The sequence below is a fragment of the Sceloporus undulatus genome, chromosome 4, assembly GCF_019175285.1.
Source record: "Sceloporus undulatus isolate JIND9_A2432 ecotype Alabama chromosome 4, SceUnd_v1.1, whole genome shotgun sequence".
Classification (NCBI taxonomy): domain Eukaryota; kingdom Metazoa; phylum Chordata; class Lepidosauria; order Squamata; family Phrynosomatidae; genus Sceloporus; species Sceloporus undulatus.
The window spans coordinates 228378001-228400369 of record NC_056525.1 but is presented as its reverse complement, the minus strand read 5'-3'; the positions used below and the strand labels follow the sequence as shown (position 1 = coordinate 228400369).

General features: G+C 37.5%; 1 protein-coding gene across 6 annotated transcripts in view; it reads left to right on the top strand.

Moving 5' to 3' along the window:
• Positions 1 to 22369, top strand: part of LOC121928362 (CUB and sushi domain-containing protein 3) — an 810382-nt gene that overhangs the window by 744847 nt on the left and 43166 nt on the right. For all 6 annotated transcript variants that reach the window (XR_006103494.1, XM_042462948.1, XM_042462947.1 and 3 more), the window contains 8 exons: positions 539 to 727; positions 1522 to 1699; positions 8302 to 8447; positions 10544 to 10624; positions 13355 to 13468; positions 15826 to 16014; positions 16256 to 16402; positions 18329 to 18517. Coding sequence is in view for 5 of the 6 variants with exons in the window: in XM_042462948.1 (XP_042318882.1) it covers positions 539 to 727; positions 1522 to 1699; positions 8302 to 8447; positions 10544 to 10624; positions 13355 to 13468; positions 15826 to 16014; positions 16256 to 16402; positions 18329 to 18517 (1233 nt within the window). In the remaining variant the exon portion in view is untranslated. The remainder of the gene's footprint in view (positions 1 to 538; positions 728 to 1521; positions 1700 to 8301; positions 8448 to 10543; positions 10625 to 13354; positions 13469 to 15825; positions 16015 to 16255; positions 16403 to 18328; positions 18518 to 22369) is intronic.

Genomic DNA, 22369 nt, shown 5'->3' with positions numbered 1-22369 from the left:
GATTGGCGCTATGTGCTGGTGTGGCACTGATTTTAGGGCTTGGGAGAGCGTTGCATCCGCACACTCTCAAGTCCTACCGCTTACTGCCAATGCCATCATGGCTCGCCCCCATCCACATGGGGGCTTCCATGATGATGTATGCACAGCACAACATCCAAATGGCACCACGTCACACATACATAATTGGTGCATGTGAGGGCGGCAGTGGGGCCCTGCACACACACTAAAAAGAACCTGTCACGAGTGGGTTCTTTTTAGGGCTCCCGGAGGCTGCACCTTTTGGTTGCTGTGTCCTCCGTCGGGGGCAGAAAGGCACAGTGTCTTGCCGCCCCTTTCTCTCCATCTGTCCAGTGCCTAAATTCATCTTTTATGGATAATAGGGGTTTATCCAGCATAATAATATTTTGAAAAACTTCAGAAAGTCTTTTGGGAGTGGGGCAGTATAATTATTTTTCACATGCAAAATTACATCTTAGGGAGGGAACAACCTTGTTGGTTAATCTCATAAAAGATTATGATGCTTATTATTTTATTTCAGCATATCAGTTGCAGAGTTGTCCTGATCCACGTCCCTTTCGCAATGGTTTTGTCATTGGAACTGATTTTACTGTAGGACAAACAGTTTCATTTGAGTGTTTTCCAGGCTACACTTTAATTGGGAACTCAGCACTTACTTGTCTTCATGGAATCAGTCGTAACTGGAACCATCCCTTACCAAGGTGTGAAGGTATGTCTTCAGTAGATTTGTGCTATTTCATATACATTTATCCTATGTTATCTCTTTTGTCATTAAACATTCAGAGAAACTGAGCAGAATGAGAAGATTTGAGATACTGGAATAGTTAAGGAAGTAAACTGTTGCTGAAGGATTACAAAATAGCTGAGTTTGCTGGGAATCTGAGACTGCATCCACACTGCTGAAATAATCTAATTTAATATCACTTTAATTTCCATGACTCATTGCTTTGGAATTCTGGGATTTGTAGTTTGTTATGGCACCAGAGCTCTCTGACAGAGAAGGCAAAATATCTCACAAAACTACAAACCAAAAGCCATGGCAGTTAAAGTGGTGTCAAACTGGGCTATTTCTGCAGAGCAGATGCAGCCTGAGACAAGTTCACACACTTAGGGAAAGATTGTTGAAGCGAGGAAGCAAGTGACTCAACCTCTCATTCTTAATGTCTTAAACGTGGTTCAAAAATCAAGTGCATTATATCTACACTACCCAATGGCAATCATATTCTAATTATTATCATTTTTAAGGTGGTGCTTACTGTGCATGGAGCAGCATATTTTAGGCACTTTATGAATATTCATAATATTGCCTCTTGTCATTTTTAATAAGATTGAGAATGGCAGCTTTATACTTTATAAAAATTCAGTAGTGTATTTGCTTCTTGCCATTTATAATTTCAGGTCAGATTTCTTTTTGACTTTACATTATTATTATTTTTTAAAAAAAAGAAGAAGCAGAAATATTGCAGCATAATCATTGTTAGTTTATTTTGCTTTGTTTTTCAGCTCTTTGTGGAGGAAATATAACTGCTATGAATGGTACCATATATTCTCCAGGCTATCCTGATGAATATCCAAATTTCCAAGACTGCTTTTGGCTTGTAAAAGTGCCACCTGGGCATGGAATTTATATCAATTTTACTGTACTTCAGACAGAACCAATATATGATTTCATAACTGTCTGGTAAGCATAGACTAAGATTATTAATACATTTATAGTATGTAACACATACGAACAAGAGGGTTTTGTCCTTTTTTGATATGTATTAGTGTTTCAGGTTTGTGGTACAACATATTATTCCAGCATTGGCTGAAAATATTTTTTAATCTTCAATAAATCAGCTAAACATAGTAAGATGTATTCCATATTTGACCTCCAGAATTGAATCACTGGCATTTTTTCTTCATTTTCTGTTATATGTCAAATATGTTTATGATCAATATAAAAATCCTGTGCACACTTACCTGTGAGTAAGCCTATGTGAGCATAATAATATCTGTTTCCATGAAAGCATATATAAGATTGTGCTGCATTTGTAACTGCTTCCCAAACATCTGTATATGTCCCATCGAATTCTCTGTCAACCTATGGTGACCAATAAACTTCATAGCGTTTTCATGGACAAGGAATAGTTACAGATGGTTTTACAAGTTCCTTTCTCTGAAATATAGCCTACAGCACTTGGTTTTCCTTGGTGGTATCACATGCAAGTACTAACCAGTGCTAACCCTGCTTAGCTACAAAGATCAGATGGATCTGGTGAATTTAGGATATTTAGGCTGATGAGTTCTGAAATCCATTTTATTTATTATACATTTAGACTGCCCACTAATAGATGGAGTAAAAGGGTTAAACGGAAGTTGCTCACAGGTTCAGCAAACAAGTGTACAGTGATCAAGTACATTTGAAGACCACATTTCCTAGGTACAGTTAAGTAGATAGGTTGAAATCTAGAGCAAACTAGCTACTTAGTCCAGTCAAAGCAACAGAATCTCAGTTTGTTACTATTATGTCATATCATTCACTGGAGAGACTTGAGTAACTTGTTTTGGCTATATACTATTATGTAAAGAAGAAGAAGAAGAAGAAGTATAAGCAGCTCTATAATGCACTGAATGTACACTTTTACAATTTCTCTTCATGTGCATGGAGAGAATGAATGGACACAAAAACACAAATCTAGATTCAAAATCCTGATCAGAAAATAATGATTTGAGTAATTTTTCCTGAGACAGAGGGAAGACAAACTGAGGAAGATAGTTGAAAAGCAAGGGGGAATGACCAGTTGTGTGAATGTAGCTGAAGTTAAAGAGAAAATTGTTCACAAGAAAGAAGGGAAAATATGCAGTTATGATTCAGTGTATCTCTGCCTCATTTGTCAGGGCATTTTCTTCAGGCTGCAGTTATCCTCATTTGGCACTGTTGCCATCGGCAAGAACTTGCTGCTGGTAGCACTACACTGAGCTGGAAAGCCATGAAAGTCTAGCAGAAATTTTCCTTTTCTTGCCCACAGTTCCCACAGCATGTGCAAACTATATTTATTCTAGTCAGCTGTCTCCTCTAGCTGGAGGCTGATCATCTTGCTTTGCCACTTAACTATCCACATTTACTGAATTGGTGCTGCTTTATGTACATCCAAACTTGCAACCAAAGAAAAGATGTCAATCAAGTGTTGCTGAAAATGTTAAAGAAATAACTGTGCCTAATAAACAGTCACACTAGATTGTTATAATCATGATTGTGTAAAACATTTCAATGACTTTTTGGGACATATTCAGAGAAGTGTATTTCATGAGTTCATATATTTATTTCTTGGAGAAATTGTTTTTAAAGGGTAGCATGCATTACTCTTGTGGATAATGGATATAATTGCATACTGGAGTGCAAAAAAAGCATACATCTCCTGGAAAAAATCTTCATAACTGTTGGCCTTCTGTGGACATTTCAAAGGGTTGAATTTTGATCTACAAAAATTGCAATAGTGTCCCTTCTACATACATAAAATCTTTTGCAGCATCAAGATGTTAAGAGAAATTTAAACAGCTTCCCTTTCTAATAGAGTCATCACAAGAAATCAAGTAAGGGTTTTAATAGAGTCAAACAACCCTACTCATTATCTGCCAAAAATCAAAATGGACACTGGAGGCACAGAGCAACTCAAGTGGCCTTGCACCAGTTCTAGCCACACATCCCCCCCTAGCCTTCTTCTCTTTGATGGCAGGCAGCATTAGCAGAAGCTGTTTCAGGTGCTCAAATGAGAGACACTGTTTTAATTTTTAACTATCCCCTTATTCATTCCTTTACTCAGACCTGCTTCTTTGAAAACTAGCAAAAGAGACTCATGCATAATCTTGATGTTATGATGTCTGAGCTCTGAGATGGTGAGGTTAATTTCACATCTCATTCTTTTGGCAAAAAGGTTATTGGACTGCATTAAATCGGTAAAAGGCATCTTGTGTGAAGTTAAAGGGTTTCACAGCCAACATCCATAGTTTTTTGTAGGCTTTTCAGACTATTTGGCCATGTTGTGGAAGAGTTTATTCCTGATGTTTCACCTGCAACTTCCAGAACACAGCCACATAGCCCACAAAACCCACAAAAAACAAAAGGCATCTTGTTTGGAATGCTGGACAGTTAGTCCCAGGACTATATTACATGAGCCTCAGTCTTGCCTGAGCTTGCCCCAACTGTATATTTAAAATAGAATGGAAACATACTGGGCTTGCTGCTTTTGTCACTACACCTTTCTTTAATAGTGCAGCAGGGACTTTTTGTAGCATCTGCTGTCTCAGCGCATTCTCTTTCTCATTCCACCTTAAAGCAACATCCCTCTGAGCCTGCCAAAGAAGAATTGTCAGTCTTCTCTTCATTTCTTCCTTGGAAAGAAGAAAGAGAAGACTGTCATTTCTACCTTCATGGTGGTGGGGAATGTCTGCAATGTCTTTCTGACCCTGCCAAAGAAGAGATCATAATTTTCTCCTGGGGGGGGGGGGGGGGGGAAGAAAGTTTCAAAAAGAAAAATAGCCTGCTTTGGATTAGTGAGGGTGAAGAGGGCAGGGAGGAGGGGCAGAGAAGGAGACACTGACACCATATGGCTGCCCAATAGTGAAACTGCTATTGAGGACAAGTGGCATAACAGTGTGTTTGGAAACATATTGACAGGTGCTCTGCATCAATGAAAAGGGCTGCTCTAACAGCCAAGCAGTGACAAAATGGCAATGATGTCATGCAATAAATATTGCTGAAGATAGAATTCAAAGATATTTTTTTTGTTTTTTATTTATATACCGCTATTCCAAAGATCATAGCCAGGGGTAGGCAACCTGCGGCCTGCGGGCCGGATCCGGCCCGGCAAGGCCTTGGAACCAGCCCCAGCCTGGTCCTGCCGCCGATTGCCGCTGGGGTCTTTTGGGGGCAATTGTCTATAGAAGCCTCAGAAACATGTATTTATATTAACATTTTTTTAAAAAATCAGCAATTTTTTTCGCGTGTCCTCCATTTTTTTTAAAAAAAGTGTCCTCCATTTGAAAATTTTGCCCTACATTTGTCCCGGTTTATTTATATATTTAATTGGGTTTTTTTAAAAAAATTAATTATTTATTTTTTGGCTTCGGCCCCCCCAGTTGTCTGAGGGACAGCAACCGGGCCCCCGGCTCAAAAAGGTTGCCTACCCCTGATCATAGCGGTGAACAGCAAGTAAGCTAATTTGCCCCCAACAGTCTGGGTACTCATTTTAGCGACCTCGGAAGGATGCAAGCCTGAGTCGAGCTTGGGCCCTTTTGCTGGTCTTGAACTTGCAACCTTGTGGTTTCGAGTGAATGGCTGCAGTACAGGCATTTATCCACTGCGCCACCAGGGCTCCATATATAGCCATGTTAGTCTGTAGAATCAGTATGTAGAGAGATCTTTTAGCATCTTTGAGACTAACTAAAATAAATATTGTTTAAAGTGCTATTCTCTAGTTTTAATTGCAGATTTACAGTCTCCTGTGATAAAGTCCCCATTGTCTTCACTAGGTAGAAACAGGTGTTCTCATAACACGGTCAAGCCACCACTTCCTTTAATGCTGCCCCTTTTCCCAGTGTGGCTTTCAGCATATGCTGAAAGCCGCATAAGGTATGCCCACATATGATGGAGGTGCACTGTATAAGGTAATAGGATAGACTACCATATTTTCCTTGCCTCAGATACCCATGGCTGCATAGAATTCACTAAAAGTAAATGTAAACAGATGCATGCTGAAGCAAAAAAATCTGAATGTTATTGATGGGAATTGAAGAAGTTGTGATAAGAAAGGGAAAATGAGATTGTGATGAACAGCTCAAGGAAAATATAGGGAATTAAATACATTTGTGAAGGATATTAGTGACTACCAGTCAAAATCTCCCTCCCAAATGTTAGAGGGAGATTTTGAATGCAACATAAACATTGTATACAAAACATTAAATATCTGTAAAATACACTTGACATAAAACTTATGAACATGAAACTGTGATATCCACATACTTTGGAGTAATTTCACATATCATATAAGGATAGAAGCAGTCCAAAATAATAAGTCAGGGTGTGGAAAATTTCCTTTTTTGGACAGCACCCCCCAGATTCTTTTAGTAATTGCAGGCAAAAATCTGGGAGTAGTAGTCCAAACACTAATTTTCACAAACTTCGCTATTAATTGTGATGATTATATGCAGTATCAGTTTCAGAAATAAAAGGCCTATGAAAACCAACTGCTGGAAAAAAACAAATAGAGAACAAATAGAAAAGCATGGTCTTCTTGTCCAGCTTCTGGCCTCCCAGAGGTATCTGATCAGCCACTGCACAAGAGAGGTTGCTGAACTGTGGCCTGAAACAGATGGGCCAAAAGAAGTGGCTTCTGGCTGCTTTGGGGGTGGGGTGTGCAGATGACGCATGCCCCCGATGTGGCTGGAAACTGTTCTGAAGCTTCCTAAGTGAAAAACTGCTCCTTGTCGGCAGCTCATTTGGGATCATGGCAATATAGCCTGCTTTGGAACTGGACTGTTCAGTCACCATGGCCCCAGGCTTATTAGGAGTTGGCTAAATGCCCCTCCAAGCCACCTGTCCAAGCCACATACAGTCCCTGTATTATGTGGACTGTTGTTCTGATTCAGCATGGCTCTTATGTTGTTTTGAATCTATCTAATGTACTTTACATTTCTGTCAGAAATTTTGCTTTAAATCAGTTTTCCATGCAATATTGCCAAAAAAAAAAAAATGACATGGGTTTTCAGAGCTTCAAATGAGCACTTAGAGAATGCATATAGAAATAAAATAAATAAATAAATAAATAAATAAATAAATAAATAAATAGAGAAGCCTCCTGTGAAATAGTTAAATCTTTGATGAAAATCAAGAAAAGAATTAGTAGTTTCCTTGCTAGGTTTTTTTTTTTAACTACACATAGATAAATAGATATTTCTGGGAACAGATAAAAAGAACATGATTTCTTTTTAATGAACCTTTTGTCCACTATTGAGCTGATTAAAATTCTACCTGAACATTAAGAATGACATAATTTTAAATGGCCTGCAATTTTTATGTTCCTCCAAATGTCAGTATTTATTGTCTATGTATGACCACAAATCTTATGGTTATGAGAAAGTGCTAACATCTGTATGCAATGCACTGCACCTAAATGTTAGAGGGAGATTTTGAATGCTCCATAAACATTATATTCAGAACATTAAATATCTGTAAAATACACTTGACATAAAACTTATGAACATGAAACTGTGATATCCACATACTTTGGAGTAATTTCGCATGTCGTAAAAGGATAGAAGCAGTCCAAAATAATAGAAAAGAGTTCCTTGAAACAGGAAGAAATTGAATTAAATCAGCAGGGACAGTTTGCTGGTTCATTTTCATATTGGTTTACTTGAAGACTTTAGGGTGAGGATGACACACAGCAAAATAAGCAGATACTGATCCCCAACCCCCGACATATTTCAAAGGTTTTAGAGCATAGGGAGAAATAGGGAAGAGAGGATTATCTTTGTAATTGTTAAGAGAGGGGGGGATGTGTGTGTATTTATTTTATTTAAAATGCTCACACATGCATTAGGCTATATTGTCCAGGATCTGTGGCAATACATCTGCTACTTTGTTACTTCTTGTTGTGTGCCTTCAAATTGTTTCCAGTTTATGGAAACTCTAAAGAGAGCTTCTCATGGGATGTTCTTGGCAAGATATGTTCAGAGGAGGCTTGCCATTGCCTTCCAATGAGGCTGATAGTGTGTGACTTGCCTAAGGTCAGCCAGTAGGTTTCCATGGCTGAGCTGAGATTCAAACCATGGTCTCTAGAGTCACAGTTCAGCACTCAAATCACTACACCACAATGCTACTATAGTTCTTTATATATATTTCTGTAGTTTTGCAGTTGGAAGTGTTTTTTATTTTGCAGGTGAAAAACAAAATAAAATAATTACAATTTGTTATCTGAGATTTTTGCCTGTTATTTATTGACACTCTGGGGAAACCAATGGTATCATAAGGTTTCTTAAATAGAGCTAGGTCATCTGTCCACCCCCTTTCAGTCTCAGTTTCACCAGCAAACAACTGCCTGGCATCACATTCACCTCTTCTCCAAATGTTAAGGAACAAGAGTCAGTCTTCCCATCACCTTCTTTGTTTCCACTTTATTGTTTGTATATCTTGAATTCTTACCCCAAGCAACTGAGTACTACTGTATATCTATATATTTGTGTTATTGGCTTAACACATATATTTAATTGTTGTTTTGACTTTGTGATTGTTCTTCTCAGGGATGGGCCTGACCAAAGTTCACCTCAGATTGGTCAGTTTAGTGGTAACACAGCACTTGAATCGGTCTACAGCACTTCAAATCAGATACTCATAAAATTCCACAGTGACTTCACAACAAGTGGTTTCTTTGTGCTGAGTTATCATGGTTAGTATCACATATTTTCTGATTGCCTATTGAAGATGTGCATGTCCGTTCATCTATAAAAGGTTTCCTTGCTCACTTGCAGTTGAACTCTTTGATATATTAAATAATTGCTATTTAGCCTTCTCACATGATAGGCACAGTAGTCATATGCCTGGTTATAGGAGAGATTAAATACTGGTAGCACTGCATTACAAAAGCTAGAAATGGGAAAGAAAAATAATAATAGAGTAAGCTTGACATTCATTTAGTAAAAACAAAACAACAGCCCCCCCCCCCCCCATAAGGTCAGACTCAGGAATACTCAGGAATAATTTACAACAATAAAGACCCAGAAAAGAAAATAATAGAATACCATTTACGATCATATAATTTTTAGACTTGGAAGATGCTTTGGAAACTGAACCCATTGCAGAACCAGTGTAGGATCCAACCCAACCTCTGTTTAAAGTGAAAGTGAAAGAGAGTCAATTACCTGCAAAAAATGCCTATTCTACTAGTGAAAGGCTTAGATAGTTAGAATTTTCTCCCCAAGTTGAACCAAAATCTGCTTCCTTGTTATTGCCACTCATTAGTTCTAATCATGCACACTGGAACAGTAGAGAAGATGTTATGCATCACTGCCCTTTCGATTTGTGAAAACTGCTGTCATATCACTATTTAACCTTCTTTTTTTCTTAGTTATATGTATATAGCTCCTTCAGCTGTTACTCACAGGATTTGATTTCCAGACCCTTCAATGTGTTGGATGTCCTATTGTCAACAAAGAAGATTTCCATACCTGGCTCAAATGTGGCTCAAACATCCCTGAAACATCCTTAAAAGGTGGAGGAAGCATGCTTGTCTGGAAGCCAGGCGCACTTCCTCAGTCATCAGGGAAACGTTGCTCCCTCCTTAGCGTCCCTGAATTGTCCCAAGGGAGTAGATTTCTAATGAACACAAAGTTTGCGTTCATAGGAAATCCATCCTCTGGGACAATTCAGGGACGCAAAGGATGGAGCAATGTTTCCCTGATGATTGAGGAAGTGTGCCTGGCTTCCAGATAGCACACTTCCTCCACCTTTTAAGGACGTTTCAGGGACATTTTAGCCACATTTGAGCCAGGTATGGAAATCTTCATAATCGAATTTGTTAATTTGGGTCTGGTACAGACCATCTCAAAAGGGCAGGCTGATGGCAGTCTGCTTGGCTGTGAAGGGATGCTGGAGCAGCCAAACTGCCCGGCATCCCTCTGCCCCAAAAAGAACCTGGAAAAAACGGGTTATTTTTAGGATGCACTTGTGATGTAAGCAATGCGCAGCAACATTTATATGTTGCACGTCGCTTATGTCAAGATGGCAGCTCCCTGTGGACAGGAGGCCACCATTAGGCAGCCGCCTGCACATTCTAGGGTTCTAGAGCATGCACTCTGGAACCTTAGTATCAGCGGCAGCATGGCATTTTTAGCTTGTCTGTCTCAGGCCATACTTAATATATGGGACCTAAACTGTATTCCAAATGTGGCCTGAGTGCTGCAGAATAAATTAATTGTTTCACATTATCTGAATGCTGTTCTTAAAGCAGAATAAGACTGAATTATGCTCTTTAGTAGCTGTATGCCTTACCCATTTCACTTATGCACTTCACTAATATGACAGTTTTCAATTATACAATACAGCAAAATTTTGTGCTCAGCCTGCTTACAACATTTGTGCATGTCATGTCTCAGTATTGTATGCTGGCAATTTTTTTGTTTTTTAACTATGCTTTTGCATCTTTCAAAGGCACTAAATAGCCTAGCACTATTATACACTAGACACGTGATAGTTTAAGTGCATTTTTAGACTTTTATATATACTGACAAGTGAGAGGAAAGGCTATGATTTGCTTTAAGACAATATTCACTTAACCCACCATATTAGCTAAGCATGCCTGTATGTAATAATTGAGAGATTACCCTTAATAATTTAAAAAATAAATGACATGGAAATTGAAACTCTGAAAAAATAATTTCTGTTGCCTTAACCTTCCAAACACCTCTGAATTATGACTTTCTGTTTCTTGTTATCTTATAAAATACTACCACATATTAATCATAATGTTTCTCCTACATTTCACAGCATATCAACTCCGAGTCTGTCAGGCACCACCTGCTGTGCCAAATGCTGAAATCCTGACTGAGGATGATGAATTTGAAATAGGTAAAGTCAGTCTAAACAAAAATAACATGCATTTTCTCCCCAAAATAAAATTGTTGAATGGGCACCACTCTGATGTTTTAAATTCTTATTAGTATGAGTGAAGTGAAAACTTAGAAATAAGTCTACAATTTAATTCAAGTTTCTGGAGAATTTAGAAATATCTGGATAATCAAACATTTAGAAAAATGGAAACCGTGACTGTTGGATGGGTTTGGTTTTTGTAGCAGCTGCCTGGATGAAGGGTAACTATTAAAATTCATGGACATTATGGTCCAATAATGAATTTTTTGCTGTCTTTGGAAAGCCTTCCCTGTCTTCTGGGCTTTATTTTTATGAAATTTGCTAAATATACGGAGTAGAATAATCTCTGTCATTTTGAATGGCAATACAAGAGATGAGGCTTATTGGTTATTCCTTCCTACAAATTCATGAAGGGAAAATACTTTCAATCTACATCAGTGTCTCTCTGTTAAAACAAGAGAGTGATTTAATTTTGGTACCAAAATTATCATCCTTGAAATAATTAATGAGAAAACAATTTAAAATCATTTCTTCTAGCATTGATTTGAGTTTCCCCATGTTCTTGAGTGAAAACTCTGAGTAGGTTGGCAGAGTAAGAAAAATCGTAAAGATAAGAATGCAAGGGGACTCTTCCCACCCACCCCAAAAATTAACGCAATGGTAACTTAGTCGTACAAAACATTCACCAAAAAGAAAAGCAATGGAAAAGATAATGGGCTGGGATGGTAGGATAGATTAAAATGGCCAGACAAGTACTGAAAACCATACAGGAAGGGAAATGCAGTGGAATAGATAGATAAGCAGTAGAAAGGCACATAGTCAGATAGGGTATTTTTAGTTTGTACTGAGAAGCTGTGAAATGTCTCTAGAAGAGAATATTTCCGGGGACAGAAGTACAATGTGTCTGTAATGAAGTAAGCATGACTGTGTCCAGCAATCCACGTGTACTCTGAAGGTTGACAGGGGAAGTAACTGAACCTCTGAAAAGAAGCATTTCCTATAGCAACCCTTTGTGGCAGAACCTTACCGAAACATACTGCTGTTGGCCCCCCACCCCCAATACCATATCCAGCAAGTTATTTAAGGAATGGAGAAGGAATAACAGCTTATGTATTGGGAAGATTGATATCTTGTGGAAAATCTACATTACTTTTCTTGTGCCCATATCTATCTTCTCACACTCTCACATTCTACAGAGTTCCGTAGTGTTCCTCTGAGTGTAGTCATTCTGTTTACCATAACAGATTAGATCGAACCCACTATATTTTTTAAAAAGTGTATTTATTTTATAATTACTTGAATTGACTTGCATAAGAAAAGTCACATTTTTGTTTTGGATAGTACAAAGAGAAATAAAGTCAACTTTTCAAAACTGATTTAACTAAAACAAACAAAAAAATCACCCCTTCCCTGACACAAAAGAGCACATTCTGGGACCCAACTAAATATATCCAAGATGAACAGCCCTATTTCCAATATATTGAGATTGATAGCAATTTTGATTAGCTTTATGGTCCTTCAGTTGACTATAGCTGTGAAACCTTCTGCACTCTGTGGACCCCATCATCTGGCCAAGGCAGTTTGGCTGTGTTCTTAGGTAACAATTTGTGCAGATGAGGAAAATCTGTGAATGCAGCCAAAGGCAATCTAAAAGGTTTTATTGAAGCTAATTACCAGTCTGAATGGGCAAGGCCATTTTATTTTATTTTTTTTAAAAAAAAAAACTGGTTTGCTTGTTCAGCCGGATGATCACCTGCTGTAAAAACTTTAAACACTCATTAACTGCATATGCATACATCTGCTATTGCTACATATATAGCTGCTTAAGACTGTGCCCTTTCTGGACTTGATGATAAAAAGCCCTTTCTGGACTTGATGATAAAAAGCCAAGCCCCATAAGGAAAACTTTCCAATACATAGGAAAATGTAGTACCACAAAAACTGCGACCTATGTCATCCAAAATAATTTAAGGCAAAGATTAAAACTACAGGAAAAGAGATTCCACCTCAACATTAGGAAGAACGTCCTGACAACAAGAGCCATTCAACAGTGGAACATGCTGCCTCAGAGAGTAGTGGAGACTCCTTCTTTGGAGATTTTTAAATAGAGGCTGGATGGCCATTTGCCGGGGGTGCTTTGATTGTATGTTCCTGCATGGCATGGGGTTAGGTCAGACTTGATGGCCTTTGAGGTCTCTTATGTCTATAAGTCTATGGTTTGTTGTAAGATTTATTGAGTACTGCATATAAGTAGGTTGTTGGTTTTTTTAAAAAATGAGATGTATTTTGAAATTTGTTTTTGAATTTTGCCCTGTAGTTTTAATTCCATTATCTAAACTCTATATATATTATGCTGAAGAAGGACAGCAGGTATAAAGACACTTGATGGCTGTTAATTACTGCCATGACAACTACAAAATAAGGAGCTTTCAGTCTACACCAGCTTGCTGCCTTTCCCTGCAAAGTAGCACCCTTCCAAATTGTGTGAGTCACACTAATAGCATTGCTGGCAGGAAATGATAAATGTGGCTGCTCATTTGCCACAACATTTCTTCTTTCTAATAAAGGCTGGTGCGCTACTGGTCATTTACACATTATATATCATGGGAAAGGTACTTCATTAATCAATGCTACTGTCAATGCCAAAAGTCCAAACTAATTGTTGTTTAACTACAAGCTTGTTTGTTTGTTTGTTTTTTAATCAAATAGGGGACATAATAAGGTACCAGTGTCTACCAGGCTTTACGTTAGTTGGTAATGAGATTCTGACATGTAGACTGGGAGAGAGGCTACAGATGGATGGAGCACCTCCTGCTTGTCAAGGTTTTCTGTGTTCTTTTTATATATACACCCTATTGGTATTACTCACGTCTTGTGATATGTTTTCAAAGTTTGTATTTGCTTACAGCGGATATATTTATTACTTAGCATTGATATAAAACTTTGTTGTTGTTATTGTTGTGCACTTTCAAGCCACTTCAACTTATGGTGACCATACAGCAAACCTATTATGTAGTTTTCTTGGCCATATTTGTTCAAAGGGCATCTGTCATTGCCTTCCTCTGAAGCTAAGAGAGTATAACTTGTCGCAGGCTACCCAGTGGGTTTCTATGGCTGAGTAGGGAATCAAACCCTAATCCAACATTCAGAGCACTTTCAATAAAAATTTAGAATTAAAAAAATATTTTGCACATATTATTTTATTATAACATTTACAACAATCTTGTAAAGTTGGTCAGTATTATGATCTATATATTAAAGACCAAAGATTTAAATACTGTATGAGGAAATGTTTTGACCAAGTCTGTTGATTCAATGGCTGAAGTGGAATCTGAATCAGGTGTTCCCTCATTTTTAACCTAGTTTCTTAGCAACATAAAACATTAACTTATTTATAAAATTTGTATATTGATTTTCTGCCCACTAAGTATTTAGGACAGCATACACGGTTAATGTGTGGCATTCCAGTCATATTGTCCATGCATAATTTTCATAACTTGCTTATAGCAAGTAAAGGATATAATTTCATCTCATTCCCTTCCCAAAATCAGAATCTGCCTGTAGCCAGTCACTGAAAAAGAGAAGGTTAATCAGCAAGACCTCTCTAATGCTTCCTATGGGCCACTTGTTTTATAAAATATTCCTTATAAAAATAATCAAATCAATCAAGCTACATGAGTAACTTTAGGCCACCTTGTCAATGGAATTTCCAGATTAGAAAGGAAGTTCTTAAGGTTCAGTTTTCCACAGAGTCACAAAACAGTATAGAACATGTTCATCATGGTAAAATTTCTTGAAATTTCAGAGAGTTCAGAGATTATAATGAAATGTGTCAAATCTAACAGTTAATATTTTTCCTGTTCAGTGGTTGAAGACCAAAAGACTGAAATACTGAAGCATTATGAAATCCTTAAAGAAATCCAGATTTTTATTTAACCTAACATACACCTTTTTTCTGTTAACCCATTATTTATGAGGGCTTAATTAAATTTAATATTGTAGATATCAATAGTTCCAAAGTGTGTGGAGGGAACGTCCCTGCTAAACCATGCCATTATTTCATATAAACTCAGTTGGTATAAACTCAGTCACAAAATTCTCTAATAAAGGATTATTAACTTCACAAAGTTTAAACTCTGTTCATTCTAATGCAGATGCAAAACCTTATAACAACTTTCCATCTGCAGAGGTAGAGGTTCTGAAATGAGCTTTAAGTGTGTTTTGCAGCCTCATTGACATACTGGAAATTGCTGACAAAAAACTATGTTTTCTATATATATATATATATATATATATATGAGAGTTTGAAACCTTAGGACTATGCAGCCATAACATTGCTTCTATGATGCATTAGACTACTATTCTATGTTATAATCTTTATAGTATAATTGGTTATCGTTGAAGTAGAAATCAAATGAATATGGTAACATCTAAAATCCATAAACACCTTTTTTTTTTAATTTGGCTAACCAAAGATGTACAAAGTATATCATGCAAGCTTTCAAAACTTCATTGGCTTCTTCACCAGGGAAAGGTGTTAAAAATCACACAGGAGAAGGAAAAATCAGGATCTTGAGAGTCACAGGCCTCAATTTTGTCAAGATGTTTTTGTTCTTGTCCATGAGGATGATCAACGCAGGCAGAGGTCATTCTTCCCTTTGGTCATGTGAGCTCAGAAAACTACTGATCCCTGAATTCCACGGCACTGAACTATGAGCATTAAAGTGATGTCAAGTTGGATTATATCTGCAGTGCAGAAGCAGCCAAAGAGTAATGAAATCCAGGCAATGAAATTTCAACTCCACTAGCTACACAAAAAATAACCAGATAGTTCAAGAAAGCCACATTCTGTATTTGATTTGCAAGAAACAAGGTTTTAGCAAAATTTGTTTCATTTTGGGCAAATGTAGGGAAGAGTTAGAGATCTTTTATGTGTTAATGGATAATCATTTGTACTGTGTAAGGAATATTTCAAATGTTTCACATAGGACAAAGGGAAGAAATCAAATACAAAAACTGCAATGCATTTACAAATTCCCTACATTACTTTATTGTTATTTATATTTTACATTCATAGAAGGAAAGGTATTGATGCATATAGGATATCCAAAAATTAAAAATGCTATCCTGTATATTTCCAGTTTTCTGAATTTTTATAACACAATTTCTTTACTTTGCAGTACTATGTCCTGCAAATGAACTGCGCCTGGATTCAACTGGAGTGATAATGAGCCCTGGCTATCCGGATAGTTATCCAAACCTCCAAATGTGTGCATGGACCATTACTGTGGAAAAGGGTTACAATATCAGTCTTTATTTTGAATTCTTCCAGACAGAAAAGGAATTTGATATACTTGAGGTGTTTGATGGTAACTATAGTATATTCAACCTTGGGTGATACATTTATTTCCAACCGGTATATTGTATTTTGCATATGGGTTATACTGCCACTGATTACATTAATTCATTATGTAAAATGCCATTTGCAGTATGTAGTTTGTGACTATGATGTATTTTAACCTTTTGATATCTCTTCTGGAGACAACTTGAGTATACCTCTAATTTTAGTCCTTCCTTTTTCTTCTCTCTACCTCCTTCCCTGATTTCAAGGACCAAATAGTCACAGTCCATTGCTAATTTCTCTAAGTGGAGATTACTCCTCAACGCTAAACATAACTAGTACTGGCCATGAAGTGTTTCTCCGATGGTCAGCAGACCATGGCACAAACAAGAAAGGTTTCAGGATAAGATATATAGGTATGTGAAAAAATATTCTGCTTTACTACCCTTCAGAAAAACCAAGAAACTAAATTCTAGGTGAGCTTGACAAACAGGATTACAAATTGACAAAAAGGGGTTCAAGGATATTCTAAACTATCTATATTAAAGTACAACTAAGTTACTGCTCTGTTGGTGAAAATATCTAGTCAACCAGGATTCTGTTCCACTACCCTGAGAATATCCACAGCCAAAGTACCTCACAGCAGCCTGTAGGCCACCTATTGCATTATATGCAAAGATGGCTCCCGTTACCTCTTTATTTCCTAGATTTGAGTATACCCCTGAAGAATGCCACATTTACAGAAATATTCTGGATTTTCACAAATTTACTGAGATGTCTCATCTCATAAGAAATATGCAGATTTGCTTTGTATCTCACAAAGATTTAAATGGCAATTTAAGGTCTTGCTAGGCCAGTGATCTGAGGTTATAGATAGGACAGATTGTAGGAAAGTTATGACAGCCATGCTTACATCCTCATTTAGAAAAGTTATAACTGACCTTTCACATGGATGTTATTGTGAGTTTTATGAAGAGTTTAGATAAATTCAGACAGTCCCAGACTTTGGATGGATATTATCCTTGTTTTACCTCAAATCCTTTTTTCTTTTAATAAAAGTCCCAATATGTTTGAAAATCTGTAGGTTACATGATTAAGAGGGTTTACTTAAGCCTATAGCAAGTGCTGTCTGTACACTTTAGAGTCCTTTAACTAGTCATTTACCTCATGGTCACTATGCCCTTGTGAACATGAAATCAGACAGGTCAGGAAACCTCCTCTTATCAGTTTTTCTGAAAATCCATTATTAAAAAACAAAACAAAAGCATTATTTAAAAGGAATCCATATGTCATGCTGTTGAAAAGAAAGAAAGAAACAAAGAAAGCACAGCATTCCCACTCCAGCCCATCTTTAATTCATAGCTATAGTGCTATCTTGTGATCTATTCCAAAAATAAAGTTTTATAGTAAAATTAACAATCTGGATTATCTTCCAAGATCCCCTTACAGAGTACAAAATCCATTTTCTTCTCTAAAAAGACATAATGAAAGTAACTGTCAGTTTTATAAGCAGAAGTCTATATCCATGCACAACTCAGTCAAGTGAGAATAAGAGTATAAACCATGCAAGGCCTCCTTTTTTCAAACTGTAATATTATGCAGTCATTCCCATGCTTTCACCATGTTTTGGAATTCTTCCCGTCCTCTACCTCATGCCAGCTGCATTTGTATTCCCTCTATCCAGAAAATGATCTGTGTCATCTTTCTTGATCTTCCTACTAATATTAATTATCTTGGATACATGTTAAAACAAGTATCAATTACAATGTGCAGAATCTTCAGACAGAAAGTTGAACTTAAATGTTGACACAGTGTAAATAAATAACATTTGTAATTAACACATGTAAATTTTATCAGATGCAAAGAAATAGGGTTCACAAACACTGTGCATGAAGAAAATAAATGAATGACTAGATCCTAACTTGAGCAGTAAGATGGTCTTTATTTCAAAAGGGAATCCAATTATGCACAGTACAAGCACATTGCTAGATGTTGTTTTGTTAATCCCAACTGAGGTAGACCCATTGAACTGGTAATTACAAATATTGGTAAATCCTACTGACTGACAACAGATCATGGTTACCTTTTTCATTAGGATAAGCAAGACACAATTGCTTTACTCCATCTCTATAAAACTACAAAGGCATTTGTACTACGCCATGAGCTTTGTCATTTTACCAGTGATAGAATTAACTTGATATTTCTTTGCTTGTTAGCTTTTCCAATTCACCTCTGCTGCTAAACAGTTCTGAGCACCAAGTATTGTAAATGTTTGCTGTTAAATAATGTTGTGTGCAAGATGAAATCCTATGCATTCTTAATTTTTGTTTGTTTTTTTAAAGCCCTGTACTGCAGTACTCCAGAGTCACCTCCTCATGGGTTCATTGTCAGTCAGACAGGTGGGCAGCTCAACAGTGTGGTTCGCTGGGCTTGTGACCGAGGATTTCGGCTAATTGGAAAAAGCACTGCCGTGTGCAGGAAGTCTCCCAATGGATACTATGCATGGGATGTACCTGTCCCAGCATGTCAAGGTAAACACTTTTTTTTACAAATTTGGATTGATACTCTCTGCATGAGGTGCAAATCTCCATTTTATTTTATTCTACTGATAATGTTATTCACTGCACTAAATACAAAGTACAGCACCTTGATCACTAATTGGTGTTAGTGGGGACTAAGATATAGACTTAGGTATATCTCTGTAGTTCTTGGATAGCTACACTGGTTTTCCGTTTCATTTCAAAATACAATGGAAAGTGCTGGTTATTAATTTTGTTAATGAAAACCTATAGGTGCCCAGTTAGAAATTGAGTTGTATTAGGTTCAGTAATTCTGCAGCTTCAAAATTCATGTGGACTAATTCCTTGCAGAGCCACCTAAAACATGTCTAAACCTTATTTAGGCCCTTCTTTGATTCCCACCACCATTTGTGGATAGGACTTTGTCAGTCATTCTTCCATTTTAAATGTCTTTTTCAGAATTGCTCATCATGGTTGCTTCATGAGGCTTTTGCCAAGATGCTTATTTGCAGTGTTTCTAACTTAGACCCCATTCTCCCCCCTTCCAAAGTAGCAGTAGATAATCTTCAAACACACGCACACACACAGAATGCTTAGAATATAAATATAAACTGTTATTTTAGAGAATCTTGTTTAGTTATCCTCCCCCTCATTCCTGTGCCATTTAATACATGGATTCTTGTTACATTTTATGTTTCTAAAAGAGTCACCCGCTTTTGTTCCTGATTTACCTAAAGATTGTTGTGCCTCAAGCTTCAAATGCATCACATGATTTTGCAATGTCTACTCCTGGATATGATTCAGCTACATACTTCAGATTTTAAAATTGTGTTCATTTGATTGCTATATGTTTTGTAGTCCAGAAAGGGTGAGAATGATGACTTGCAGGTGAAACAGACTGCCCCAAAGGAGTGGCTTGAAGCCACCCCTGTGAAAGCTGGATTCAGGCTGCAGCAACTGCACACCACAACCCCAATCCACCTTTTTGCAAAACACAGCTCCTTTTGAGCTCTCAAAACCTGGCTTTTCCTGCCCAGCTGCAGTTTTACAGCACTCCTGCAGCATCTGACAGGCAAACATTGTGCCGCCGGAGCATCCTGAAGTCAACTGCCATGTGGGCAGCTGGGTGGTGTGAAGCTTGCTTCCAGGTATCTTGGGGGCATGTGTTGTGAATATGTGATACTCCCAAGCTGGCTAGAAGCCAACTTTTCATGCCTGTATGTACTGACCCATATTTGTGAAAATTATGCAGTATACAGAGTAAAATAATTACAAAATATGTCTTAAAATTAACTTGCAAATTTCTAAAACCTTGGCTAGGTGCTACAGGATGTATAAAAATCATGTAAAGTCAATTTTTAATCTGCAGTTTAATAGAAGCTCCCTTGGGGACTGAAAAGATGCTTTGGTTGGTATTTGTTAACAACAGCTAATATTTTTGTGTGCTTTTTTCTTAAAAACAAAAAGAAACACTTGTCATTTGATGCATGAAGTGACAAAATTTATTAAAATGGGTTTACTATTCAAACTAACATCTTAGATGTAGCTGAGTGGAAACCTATATTACAGAAATGCCACCTAAGTGTTTTTCTATTTCTATGCAAGCCTGCAACTGTGTTCCTCTTGACCTTTGGAGTGATGTGGTCTTGAATTCCCCTATGTTAATTTCTCATAAGTAGTGTTTGGGAATAAAGCTTTGCTATGAAGTACAGGGCTTCTGAGATGAGGAATCCCTTTATGTATTGTGAAATAAAATTAATGTGAAAAGCCTCCCTGTAGTGATGCCTTAATTTCTATAAATATTTAAAAGATCTAGAATTTTTTTCCCCCATCTTGGCCTATTTGAAAACTTTCTTACATAACTACTTTATAAGGTTTTATAGTCTAGAATTATGTAAATGCAATTGACCCAAGAGACCTGGGTTGATTTATCTATGGCGGGTTACACACCGCCAAAAAGTACGTGCTCGGCACATACTAGGGTTAGGAAGGGGTGTCCTTTCCGGATGCCCCTAACCCTAGTACGTGCCAAGCACATACAAAATGGCGGCGCCCTATACACATGGGTGCTGCCATTTTGACGTCGCAGATGATTAGCGTCCACACGTCGCGGTGCGGAAATGATGATGCAAGTGTGCCATTGGCGCCTTGTGGCATCATTTCCACACCACAAAAAGAATTCACTTTTTGTGGGCTCTTTTTGCTGCGCCAGGGAACCGCACGGTTTGTCCGCTGCGGTTCCCTGGCGCAGCAATCACGGGCGCCGACAGAGCACCCTTTTTGGTTGCTCTGTAAAGTGCCTATGGGACAATGGAAGTACTGTACCTTAACTCACATAACACACACACCCCAATCTATTCTCTGAGTAGAATGGCCAAAGGCGAGCGCTTAGTCCATCCCAGGAGAACCTAAAAGAAACACCAATTTCTTCTACTCTTTCCACCATGATGCTGTTTCTCACCTTTTTGAATCCCTGGGTGGGAAAATAGCAGTGGCTCTTTTCGGCTTACTAATGTAAAGAAAACATTAGTGCTTCTTTTAGGTTCCACTGAGAAGGTGGGATGGACTAAGCTCTTGCCTTTCACCACTCTACTCAGAGAAAGGTATAGTTACTCTTTTTTGATAAGTTAATACTGCACCTTAAAACTCTTGCCTTTCTGACATATATATGTTTTCTGAGCCCTACCTGTGTCTGCTCACTTCTCCCACACATATATGGTAATTTTATTTATTTTGCTATGATGTTTTACCTAGGCTTGCTCAAATAGTGGTGCACCAAATAGACTAGGAAACCTGCATTATAATGTTGCAGGGGTCTGTTTCATGGCAGACCACCATAATAGGCTGAATGACTGCTGTCAGGAGGCTGTACCTAGAAGTTGTGCTACCTTATTTTAAACTGATGGCTAGCATGATCCTATCCCATGTTTCAGCATTCTCCTCCAGAATAGATGTAATAGCTTCATGCTGATTAAACAAAGAGATAAATGTTTAAGCCAGTGTTTGCAGCAAACATTGAAAGAAAGCAAGAAAACACAGTGTACAGCCAACCCCAAAGATTCCCCTTTCTTTCTTTTCAGCACTGCAAATCACTGTATTTTCACTGATTAGTATGCAAAATAATAATAAAAAACCTGAAAGATGGCTATATAGAATATATTGCCCTCGGTGTTCAATTTACACTTTTCTGTGTAGTCTGGCACAGCAGTTCATTTATTTTTCCAGAAACAAATAGCACTTTTGACAGCAGAATACTGAAAAACTGTTCTGAGAAAATATATAGCATGAAACAATTCCAGGCAAATATTCCTAGGCTAACTAGGGGAGGAAATAGAATGTGACATGGTTATGAGATCGATGAAAGGGCACAATAGCTTTATTAAAACAAGCTAAAGCAAGCAATGTGCAAAAGGGAAAATCATACAAGGATCTTCAATATAGCTTGCCATGCTCCATGTTTTGGAGCTGCTACTGTTCTTAAATTACTAAAGCAATGAGGATAGCTACTGCTATGGCTAGCACCATGATTGAACATTTATTTAGTATTAAGTGTATTTCATGGCCTGTAGAGAACAAAGAAATGATGACATATTATCTGCTGGAAAGCTTATAAACAATTTGCTCAGTTGGAACACAAATGAAAAGCTCAAAAATGCTTGATAAAAGAACAGTAGAAATCCAGGTAGGTAGGGCAGAGGTTGCTAATCGCAATTACCATCTAAAATACAAGTCAGCTTTGGCTCAGGAGTGGGTTTGAAAAAGATGGATTTGAAAACATTTGTATTTGCTCTTAGTGCCACCAATGAGCCATAATTAACCCTTTGTATTCCTGTTTTCTCAGTGGGTTTTAAAATGTCTCAGTTT